This window comes from Scyliorhinus canicula, chromosome 15 (genome assembly GCF_902713615.1).
Source record: "Scyliorhinus canicula chromosome 15, sScyCan1.1, whole genome shotgun sequence".
NCBI classification, from domain to species: domain Eukaryota; kingdom Metazoa; phylum Chordata; class Chondrichthyes; order Carcharhiniformes; family Scyliorhinidae; genus Scyliorhinus; species Scyliorhinus canicula.
In genome coordinates, this window is record NC_052160.1 from 70,485,694 (window position 1) to 70,498,170 (window position 12,477).

The window sequence follows — 12,477 nt, forward strand, 5'->3', positions numbered from 1 at the left end:
AGTGTAGGTGCACCGTCAGTGTTGTTGGTAAGTGTTTTGAAGCAGTGATAGTGAAGGAACAGTGGTATAGTTCCAAGTCAGGGTGGTATGTGGATTGGAGGGGAACCTGAAGGAAATAGTGTTTCCAAATGTCCCCAGCCCTTGTCTTTCTACGTGGTAGAGGTCACGGGATTTGGAAAGTGCTGTTGAAGGAACCTTGGCGAGTTGCTGCAGTGCATCTTGCAGAAGGTACACACTGCTGCCACTCTGTGCATTGGTGGCGGACGGAATTAATGTTTAGGTTGGTGCCAATCAAGTGAGCTGCTTTGTCCTCGATGGTGTTGAATTTCTCAAGTGTTGTTGGAGCTGCACTCATCCATGCAAGTGGGGAGTATTCCATCACACTTCTGACTGGCGCCTTGTAGGTGGTGGACTGGCTCTGGAGAATCAGGAGCTGAGTTACTCCCGCAGGATTCCTAGACTCTGACCTGATTGTGTAGCTATATTTATATGGCTAGTCCAGTTCAGTTTCTAGTCAATGGTAACCCCCCCCCCAGGATGTTGATAGTGGGGGATTCAGCAATGGCAATGCCATTGAATGACAAGGGGTGATGGGTTTGCTTCTCTCTTGCTGGTGATCACTATTGCCTGGCACTAGAGATTGTCACTTGGTCTATCTTTACCCTTCTCCATAAATAAACTAAATCTAATTTGAATATTGCAGAAAAGACATTTTGTCAAAGCTTTTCATCTTGCCCTCATCACGACAATCGGAAGACTACCAATGTCAGTGGAAACAACAACTTGGTACTGTATGCGAAGAGGGTATTTGGCAAGTGGTCTCTGTCTTGACCATTGAGAGTCCAGTTGCCAACCAATCAGCACTCTCTTCTCACACAGTCTGAATTGTTGTTTCCCCTGACATTGGAATGCTTGTGATTGTCCTGTTGAGTACAAGATGAAAAGCTACGACAAAATATTGTCGTGGGTTAGTTTTGCTCACGTAGAGGACGCCAAAAAAAAAAAAAAAAAAAAAAAAAAACGGGCCTCACGGTAGCATGGTGGTTAGCATCAATGCTTCACAGCTCCAGTGGTCCCAGGTTCGATTCCCGGCTGGGTCACTGTCTGTGTGGAGTCTGCACGTCCTCCCCGTTTGTGCGTGGGTTTCCTCCGGGTGCTCCGGTTTCCTCCCAGAGTCCAAAGATGTGCGGGTTAGGTGGATTGGCCATGATAAATTGCCCATAGTGTAAGGTTAATGGGGGGATTGTTGGGTTACCGGGTATACGGGTTACGTGGGTTTAAGTAGGGTGATCATTGCTCGGCACAACATCAAGGGCCGAAGGGCCTGTTCTGTGCTGTACTGTTCTATGTTCTATTTCCTCAGCGATACCAAATTGAACTGAATTGGGATAATTACGACAAAACACATTCTTGCATTATTACTGCTTCCATCTTCCCAAATTCATTCTCTAAAGCTAAGTTCAGAATTGTCCTTTCTCATGTTGGGCTTGCCATGAAATTAAAAAGATTCTGAAGACATTTTTAAAAACTCTGAATTTCCTATACATTTTACACAAAATGTATCCCAGTTAATATTAGGATAGTCGGAATCCCCTAACATGATTTCCCACTGTTTTTGCACTTCTCCGCAATTTCCCTCAATATTTCCCCTTTATTTTCCTGCGGGACAGGGGCATGGGGGTCTAGTGTATTGGCAGCAGTGTGATTGTTGCTACTTGTTATCCAGTTTAATACATATAGCTTAATTTGATGATCCTTCTGCCATGTTAACCCTGCTCATAGATATGATTATTTCTTTAAACAATATTGTAACCTTTTTTTTTTAAATGTCCCTTTCCATCCTGTCTGAAGAATCTGGAACCAAGAGAGTTGAGCTAATATTCCTATCCTGCTTTAAGCTATGTTTCATTAACAGCTTTGACATTGTCATTCCAAGTGTTCATCTGTGCCCTCAGTACACCTGCTTTGTTAATGAGACATCACACATCAAAGTGCCCACTACCAATCACTGAAAACCTCCTTTGTTTTACTGTTCTTTCACACTGGCTTCATAATTTCCTGCCTAATATTTCCAGCTGTGCTTCTCGCCCTGCTGAATTCACACTCAGGCATCCATCTCCCTACCAAGATAGTTTAAACACTCCCCGACAGCACCAACACCCCCCCCCCCCCCCCCCCACCCCCGACACCGATATGTATCCTAGCCCTATTGAGATGCAACTTGTCTGTCCTGAATGGGTCCCACCATCCCCAGAGTCAGTCTTAAAGTTCCAGGTATCTAAAATCCTTCCTTTTGCACTCCCTGTCCAGTCAAGCATTCATCCGCTCTATCCTCCTATTTCTGTGCTCATTCGTGGATGGCAAGGGGGAGGAATCCAGACATCGTTAGCTTTGAGGTTCTGCTTTCTCATTTCTTTCCGAGATCACTAAAATCTAGCTAGAGGATCTCATCCCTCTTCCTACCCGTGTCATTGGTAATGATATGGACTTTGACCTCAGATAATTCACCCTGCCATCTCCCCCAGCTCCCCCTCCACCCTCTCCCGGTCAACTCAGGTTACTCTGCAACTATTCAGTGACATTCAGGGGTGGCACGGTGGCACAGATTTAGCACTGCAGCTTCACATCACCAGGGACCCAGGTTTGATTCCGGCCTTAGGTGACTGTGGAGTTTGCATGTTCGCCCCGTGTCTGCGTGGGTTTCCTCCGGGTGCCACAGTTTCCTCCCACAGCCCAAATATATGCAGGTTAGGAGGATTGGCCATGATAAATTGCTCCTTAGTGTCCAAAGATGTGCAGGTTAGGTGGGGCTGCGGGGATGGTGAAGTTGCGGAGATGGGGTGGTTGAGTGGGTCTCGGTGGGGTCCTCTTTCCGAGGATCGGTGAATACTCGAATGGCCTGTAGGGGGTTCTATGATTCTATCCTTGACCCTGACACCAGTGAGGTAACACATCATCCTGGAATCAGGCCTGTGGCTGCAAAAGTGGGGCTGGTTTAGCTCACTGGGCTAAATCGCTGGTTTTTAAAGCAGACCAAGCAGGCCAGCAGCACGGTTCGATTCCTGTACCAGCCTCCCAGGACAGGCGCCGGAATGTGGCGACTAGGGGCTTTTCACAGTAACTTCATTGAAGCCTACTCGTGACAATAAGCGATTTTCATTTCATTTTCATTTCATTTCAAAAGTGGCTCTAACCATCTGACCTTCCATGTGCACTCTGGGTCATTGATACTGCTGTGCGCGGGGCTCTGACTGCACTCCCCTTTACCGTCTCCAAAAGTCAACTTCAGGGAGTGAAATGCACCCAAGAAACTCCTGCACCACATGGAAGATCCTTCTTGTTTGTTTGGCATAGAACATAGAACAGTACAGCACAGAACAGGCCCTTTGGCCCTCGATGTTTTGCCGAGCAATGATCACCCTACTCAAAGCCACGTATCCACCCTATACCCGTAACCCAACAAACCCCCCCCCCCACCCAACCTTACTTTTTAGGACACTACGGACAATTTAGCATGGCCAATCCACCTAACCCGCACATCTCTGGACTGTGGGAGGAAACCGGAGCACCCGGAGGAAACCCACGCACACACAGGGAAGACATGCAGACTCCGCACAGACAGTGACCCAGCCGGGAACCGAACCTGGAACCCTGGAGCTGTGAAGCATTTATGCTAACCACACTTCCTCCTGCAGTCACCCACTTCCTCCTGCACAAGAGGAGATCACCTCAAGAAAGGTGCTCGAGCATGTAAGCTCTCAAACTCTCCTGGAAGCAGCACAATGACGGCAGCTTCTCAAGCTCTAAAACCAGTGCTCGAGCTGATTCGGCCTGTGACACTTTCTGGACATCTGGTTGTCCAGGACACAAGCACACATGAGAGTTTGTAGATAGCCAGAACAGTTTAAGTAGTTGTTTCAACTCAGCTAAAATATTGTACACTTGTTGAATCAAAGTTCAACCAAGAATGACAAAAACCCTTGAAGGCCAATAGAAACAGAATCAGTTGTGAAATGTGATCTTACATCAGCTTTGCAGGGAATGCGCCTGAAAGCATCAATGGCTGCCAGTCGTACATCGAGCAGATTGGTTTTAGACTGTACGCATTTATTCAGTGTTGGAATCTGAGCACTAGCGGCAAGACCAGCGTTTCCAATTGCTTTCAGAGATATCAGCACCTGCAGATTATATTTTTTAAAAAATACAAACTTTCATTATTCACATCGTGTACTGACACAAATAAGAAGTGAACTTTAAGCAACATAAAGGTACACATTACACCTTAATAGAAAATGTCTGGTTACTCAAACTTGACCGGGTCAACGTGTTTCTGTCAGAATTGCTCATAAACAGTGCACCTCAGAAAGTTGGGCACAGGATTTTCAAACCATTAATTAAGAGGTTGGAAAATCATGGTTGTCCAGATTTCTGCCCTGCACCTTCAGTGAGTCAGTCTCTCTCCAGACTGAAAGCTTGAAGTCATTACCTCTCTGATGTTGCAGCAGCTAATCAGGAGATAATATACAGATTCCTACAACAGCACCATCTGGTGTTAAGATAACTGCTTACTTGTACCGAAATGTGTCCAAAGACACTAGCTCAATGAGAAAGCTGGGGGTGATCAACAAGCCAGGCAAAGGCTCTTCAAAGCTCTGCAGTTCTCACTAACAAGTTAAAGGTCAGAAGTCGAATGTTTATCATTCGTGTATAACTGAAATCTAATTTCAGGAGAAACAACATTTGTCTTATAGGGTCAGAGGTCACATTGATCTTTCACCTCCAGAACCCAGTTTGAATCTACATAGATTGAAAGTATTTTCTGTGAATGATTATAGTCCCAAGTGAGTACCATGAGGTTCAGCCCAGTTTCTACTAAGTGGATAGACAAAACAAGCATTGTTCGAACAAATTAGCAATGAACGCAAGGAGGCGATGGGGAAAACTTCTTCATATTCATGAAGAGATTAAGGTTAAGGAGAGTAAAAGTGACCATAGACCCTGATGACCATCGGCTACTTTCCCTTTGAGGGGGAGAGCTGACTGGGTGCGATTTAACCTGAGGATTACCACACCTCAGGTGAGGGGCAAGGTTCAGAAGGCGGAGCTTCATCAATAACCTCAGCCGGTATGAGAATTGAACCCATGCTGTTGGCCTCCCTCTGCATCACAAATGGCACAGTGATTCGTACTGCTGCCTCTCAAAGCGCCAGGGAACCCAGGTTCAATTTCTGCCTTGGGTGACTGTCTGGGTGGAGTTCGCACGTTCTACCCTTGTCTGCGTGGGTTTCCTCCGGGTGCTCCGGTTTCCTCCCCCAGTCCAAAGATGTGCAGGATAGGTGGATTGGCCATGATTAATTGCCCCTTGGTGTCCAAAGATGTGCAGGTTAAGTGGGGTTATGGGATAACTGGGATAGGGTAGGGAGTGGGCCTAAGTAGGGTGCTCTTTCAATAATAATATAATAATAATAATAATCTTTATTAGTGTCACAGGGTGGCTTACATTAACACTAAGTTACATTTACATTAAGTTACTGTGAATATCCCCTAGTCGCCACACTCCAGCACCTGTTCAGGTTCACTGAAGGAGAATTCAGAATGTCCAATTCAGCTAACAAGAACGTCTTTCGGGACTTGTGGGAGGAAACTGGAGCACCCGGAGAAAACCCACGCAGTCACGGGGAGAACGTGCAGACTCCGCACAAACAGTGACCCAAGACGGGAATCGAAACCGGGTCCATGGCGCTGTGAAGCAACAGTGATAACCACTGTGCTACCGTGCCGTCCCAGAAAATACTCTCAGAGGGTCGGTGTGGACTCGATAGGCCGAATGACCTCCATATGCACTGTAGGAATTCTATGGTTCTAACCAGCTATCTAGCAACTGAGCTAAACCGGCCCCCGAACGTTAAGGTAGAATTGTGGGGAAGAGTCAAAGGGAATCCTTGCAACATATCACCCTGACATATTTATACTGCCTTTCATACAGAAACTCTCCAACTTCATATCCGATCATTCCAGAAAAGTTTTGCTGCACTGATGTGTTTTTTCAGAGTAATCCGAACTCAATCTATTAACTGAAAAATGATAATTCCTTCAGATGTTTTTATCAAATAATTAACACAGAAGGGCTATGTAAGCACTCTCTTCCCATGGTCATATATCAATGCTATGTTCATGCTTTTAGTTTAAGCAGTTTATATACTGTACTTTGTATTTCAAACATTTCATCCAGCTGTGTTATTTATTAAAGGCATTTTCAATGCATGCCCATTTAAGTTTAAATTCTTGCTCAAAACGAATGTTCACAGTTAGTGGGAAAAAAAAGTAGATACAGGGGGCTGGATTCTCCGCCTCGCCGTGCCACATTTCTATTTCACCCTGCCAGCGGTGTGCTCCGTTACGCCGGCTGGTCAATGGAGTTTCCAATTGTGGGGCAATGCCGTCAGAAAACCCATGGGCTGCTGGCAAAACGGAGTATCCCGCCGGCGGTGAATCCAGCCCATGATTTCACAGTTTCGGTCTCTCGGCTCAAGTACCTGAAGTAATTTACTCTTAACAAATCTAAAGAGTACGTCTTGCTAACAATCTCCCTTTTAGAAATAAAAGAGTGAATTTTGGTTAACATGATTGTACTTTTTTAACTTCTAATAGAACCATAGGAACCGAATAATATTGCACAGAAGGGGGCCATTCGGCCCAGCTATCGATGTTGCTCAATTGAAGAGTAATAAAGTTAGTCCCACTCTGGATTCATTCCTTGCAATTTTGTTCTCCTTCAGGTATTTGTCAAATTCCCTTTCAAAGGTAAGTTTGCTCCTCCCAGTCCATCAAGGCGCTACACTCAAAACTCTACCCACAGCCAATGTAAAATGATATTTCCATATCGGATTCTTTTGGCAATCGTCTTATTTGTGTCCTCTGGTTATCGACCCTCCAGACATTGAACACACAGGGTGGGATTTTGCACCCTTCCCAGGAACAGGGTGGCAGGCGGGAGTGGGTGGGGGAATGGGGCGGGGTACCTTGCCCATCCCCAAACCGCCTCTGCTGGTGTTTTGCCAGTGGCAGAGGAAGCGGCAGGCGATTCCCCCATCCTTGGAGTTCTTCCACTCACAAAATATTTCCTACAAAGGAGGAAGAGTGCTGTTCAATTCCGACCTTGGGTGACTGTGTGGAGTTTTCACTTTCTCCCAGTGTCTACGTGGGTTTCCTCCGGGTGCTCCGGTTTCCTCCCACTAGTCCAAAGAGGTGCAGGTTAGGTGGATTGGCCAAGCTAAATTGCCCTTAGTATCCAAAGGTTTGGTGGGGTTACGGGGATAGGGTGGAGGCGTGGGCTTAGGTAGGGTACTCTTTCACGGGCCGATGGGCCGAATGGCCTCCTTCAGCACTGTAAATTCTATGATTCTATGAAATCCTTCCAAAGACGGGTCCATTTCTAACCTAGCAGAAGAGATTGGGGGAGAAAATGTATCCTGATGTCAGAACACCAGCAGGAATTATGGGAACCGTCCTAATGTAAACAGCACTAGAATGGTTTGATTGTTTTAGTGAAATCAGAAAATACCTTCGCTAGTCTGCACGTTAAGATTCTTCCATTTGCTTGGAGATGAGACAGTAGGTTTGATAAATTTATATCTGCTTAGTAAACATTAGTCTTTAGAAATATACTTGGTCTGCAAATCTGAAATATAAAGTTACATTTGGAAGTGGTCTACAGGACAAAAAAATGGATGTGAAATTCAAGTTGGGGGCGATCACAAGCCTCCCGGACCCTGACAAGACTTATGAATCCATATTGTTTTGAAATTTATAATAATAATCTTTATTAGTGTCACAAGTAAGCTTACATTAACACCGCAATTAAGTTACTGTGAAAATCCCCTAGTCACCACACTCTGGCGCCTGTTCGGGGAGGCCGGTACTGGAATTGAACCCGCGCTGCTGGCCTTGTTCTGCATTACAAGCCAGCTGTTTAGCCCGCTGTGCTAAACCAGCCCCTGTGCCACCCTCTTAATTGCGAGAGTGGATGTTGGGGCATCAGCTCATGACACACCTTGGAGCTTTGCACACGTGCCGATCTGCGTTTATATATTCTTTGGCCTCAGTGCACCTGGTGCAAGATGGAAAATGGTACAAAAATGCTGGGTCAGGTGACTGAGAGTGGAGATCCATAGAAAGCTGGTGTCCTGGGCAGGGAGCGATCCAGAAGGTCAGAGGGGACAGGGAGAGATCCCAAAGGGCAGAGGAGATCGGGAGTGATCCCAAAGGAGACAGGGAGAGATCCCAAAGGAGACATGATGTGGAGATGCCAGTGTTGGACTGGGGTGAGCACAGTAAGAAGTCTTACAAAACACGAGGTTAAAGTCCAACAGGTTTTTTTTCAAATCACTAGCTTTTGGAGCACTGCTCCTTCCTCAGGTGAAGATGAGGAAGGAGCTGTGCTCCGAAAGCTAGTGATTTAAAACAAACCTGTTGGACTTTAACCTGGATGTTGTAGGACTTCTTAGTGTGCCGAAAGGAGACAGGTAGAGATCCCAAAGGAGAGAAGGACAGATCCCAAAGGTAATGGGGAGAGATCCCAAAGGGCAGAGGGGACAAGAAGAGATACTAAAGGAGCTATCCGAAAGGGGACAAGAAAAGATCCCAAAGGGGACAGGGAGAACTCCCAAGATTCCCAGTGAGGAGGCAGGGACAGGAAAAATTCCGTTTAAAAAAAAAGAGGAACACAAATACAGGCTTCGAACAGGAAAAGGGCTTTGGAGAGCAGACTTTAAGTGAAGATGGCAATCAAAGACTGGTGCTGCAGGCCGTTGGGCATAGACATACTTTTGGAGCAGTAATGTACAATCTGCATGGTTGAAGATTTGAAGTTGTGCCTGCAATTTAGCGCTTGAGTACAGAATTAGGAATCCAGGGAAACGAGATGGGCCATTGTTGATGCCGTCTCTGGAGAGAATTTCCAGGATCGATCTTCGAAAGTGAAGATTGGAACCCCTCGTGAAAGTAATTGAATTTCAGTGAGATTGGTTGACTCACACTATTTACTGACATCTGGGTGTGAAATCCATGGACTCTGGTTTGTTCACATCTACCATTTATTATGTAGTGTGGTGTGTTCAACCATAGTTTCCTTGTTAATTCACATGTACCTGATACTTACTCTGAATGTTAGAACGTTTTATCTTTGTGACCTGGTAAAGTAAAGTTTATTTTTGTTTGTTCCAAACCTCTGGAATCCTGTGACGTTCTTCACTGAGCAGTGTCTTGAAACTCAAACTTTATTTATTTTAAACAAAACATTATTCATAGAATCACTACAGTGCAGAAGGGGGCATTCGTCCCATTGGGTCTGCACTGACCCTTCGAGTGAACACTCCCTCCTAACCCCATCTAACCTGCACATCCCTTTACGGAGCAATTTATCATGGTCATTCCACCTAACCTGCACATCTTTGGACTGTGGGAGGAAACCAAAGCACCCGGAGGAAACCCACGCAGCTATGCAGCTATGGAGAGAATGTAAAATCTCCACACAGTCAGTCACCCAAGGCCGGAATCGGACCCGGGTCCCTGGCAGCAGTGCTAACCACTATGCCACCGTGCTGCCCTTAATAGTTCTCAGCCCAATCTTACCAACTTGGATGCCAGCTAAGGATTGTAACAATTGAAAGACTAGAAACACAATGATCTGATAAGTTTTCTGCTGGTGGGTGATGTGTCGTTTCAAAGATATATGGATGTTAAACCAATGAGAGGGAATGATTGAATGATGTGTTATTATTCTACTACTTGATTTAATTTTGATTGAGGTTTAACAGTTTTATATCAATTTTAGCATGATGCTCGCCTTTTATCTTATTGTGTTGAAATTAATTCCCTTTATTTCATCTTTCTTGACTATAGGAAGTGGAATTTGGCCGAGGAGAGCCAGAATATAAAAGATGGATCAAAAGGCCTCTTTCTGTGGTGTAACCAATTATCCTATCTGCTTATAAAAGGCAGTTCCTTCACATGATTGTCATAGAAAGTAGCCCTGAGTAAAATATTAGATTCTATTCTCTACAAACGTACTTCAAACATTAAAACAAATGAGAATTACAAATGGGAGCATAGGGGCGAAGACACAGCATTATAAAATATGGCAGGCTTGTAGCTGTACAGTATGACCTGCATTTATACCTTCTCCTTTTCGTCAGGTTCTCGTGCTCTGCACTTTCCTTGGACATAACCTTCCAGAATCTTCATGACCTCCTGTACCTCGGGTATTACTTGACATCTATCGTTCTTTGAACAGAAGTTATGAACCAGCGAAGAAACTCCTAGAAAAGCCTGTGCTCTTGTGTCTGGTGATCTTAACAGGGCCTGTGAATTAAATTCAGAATTAGATTTACAAGAGTTACACTTGCCAGTAATCAAAGGGACAGAGTAACACGGTCACTGTTACAATTTTCTCTCCCGCTCTCCCTTACCTCTGTGAACAAATTGATTCTGCGTCTTACTGTCGATAATGCCAATACTACACTCGCTTTGTAACTAATTAATATGTGAGGCTTTCAAAATTGCTCTCAAATTACTTGCGTACTCCCCCCCCCCCCCCCCCCCCCCCCCCCCTATTATAATCACCAAACCTTTATATTGTTCTTTTACATCTACCTGAGGAAGGAGCAGTGCTCCGAAAGCTTGTGATTCGAAACAAACCTGTTGGACTTTAACCTGGTGTTGTAAGACGTCTTACTGTGCCCACCCCAGTCCAAAGCCGGCATCTCCACATCACTTTTACAACTACAACCAAGGTGCCTCAATAACATCACAACTTCCTAACAAATTAGCAATAGACAAAATGATCAAGACAGATCAATGAATGTTATAAAAACCCAGGTGGTTCATTAATGTCCATTCCACAAGGGAATGTGTCACCACCCCCCCCCAATAGCCTGGTCTGGCCTATGTATCGAGTCTGTCCACATTATGTGATTGGTTCTTGAGACTGGATTTCCACTGCCAAAGCAGTTAGCTCAAATCAGGAGATGTTTGCCATGAAGGGATGGAGGCAGAATCGAGTCGAGACCACTAAACCCGGACACAGATCGGTGGCAGCCACAAGGGAGGGTGAACGCCAATGTGAGCTGGTTAGAAGGCCTGCCTCAGCTCTCTGGAACTTTGTCCTCGCTATTGTAAAAACTGTTGGGCCCTATATCCCTCACACTCGCTCTGACGCATCCCTCCATCCCCACACCCTACCAACTCCCCAAACTTTTTCCATGTCCTCCAGGCCCTCTCCATGCCAACTAATGCCCTCACCAAACTCCCTCATGTCACCTCATATCCACCATGCCACCTCCATCACCAACCTCCCTAGTATTCACTACTGGAAAATCTCAGGAAAAACAGAGCAGAAAATATACTTCCAACAATCTAATATAGTTCATTAAATCCATTCAAAGAATTCAAGCGGTAAACAAACTTCTACTCAGCAACCACATCAATGGCAGTGTTTTTAAAATGTCATGAAAACGTGAACTCAAACCCCACTCCCCTGCAGAGATGAATGTTTTTGGAGCATTTGAAACTCAAACAAACATTCATAATAGTCTCAAAGGTAGTATTGACCCTTGTGAAATATCAGCAATGAACTCCACCGAAACTGCAGCAATAGATGCTTTTCTAAGAAAAAAACAGATCGCCTGTGAATCAAGCAGCCCCTTGGGGTGTTTCGTTTGAATTCTGCCCGACAGCTGCAGACATATTTTTCCCATTTTTAAAGGGCTAAGAATTTAAATAACTTCTGGTCGTAACAAACAGGCATTAAGTCATACCCTTCCAGAGATCATTGGCTGGATTTACCATTTGGGAGACTAAGTCCCCACGCTGGCGTGAAAACTATAGTGTTTTACGCCAGGAAAACTGTCGCAAAATGGCCACCGATTCGCCATTTTGCTGGGGGCTAGTAGGGAGGCAGCGTAGAGCTCCCTGCTTTAGCTGCCGATACGGCCCTGAGCATTTCCAGATGCGTGGCCGCACATGCGCACGGCAGCAGCCTGCAACGGCCGCACCGTGCTCCATGGCAGACTCAGCCCCTGGACTGCAAAAATAGTGCCCCCCTTAGGCCGCTCACAGTGCCCCCAGCCCCGAATGAAGCTCCCTCTGCCCGCGGATCGGTCCTCGCCTGACTGCCGGGCTGAGTCCGCAGCCATGCTAAGTTCACGATGGGTGAGACCATGAGAGTCCCACGCCGTCAGGAACTCAACCGGTCGGGGACGGAGCATCGCAGGGCAATAGCCTGAGGCCGTGGATACGTGGTGCGACATACTCCTAGAGTATGCCGCTTTTCAGGGGTGGAGCATCACGAAAACGGAGCTGCTCCCGATATTGGCGTAATCTGGGATTCTCCGCCCCTCACCGAATGCGTCAGGGAGCGGAGAATCCAGACCCATGTCTAATTTGTTTTCTCAAGTTTTTCACCAAATTTTTCTATTC

General features: G+C 45.7%; 1 protein-coding gene across 1 annotated transcript in view; it reads right to left on the reverse strand.

Moving 5' to 3' along the window:
- The window catches only part of LOC119978346, a 439,995-nt gene that overhangs the window by 310,616 nt on the left and 116,902 nt on the right, over window positions 1-12,477 (reverse strand). The window contains exons 11-12 of the mRNA XM_038819919.1: window positions 10,180-10,362; window positions 4,026-4,178 (exon numbers count right to left, since the gene is read on the reverse strand). Of these exons, the coding sequence (XP_038675847.1) occupies window positions 4,026-4,178; window positions 10,180-10,362 (336 nt within the window). The remainder of the gene's footprint in view (window positions 1-4,025; window positions 4,179-10,179; window positions 10,363-12,477) is intronic.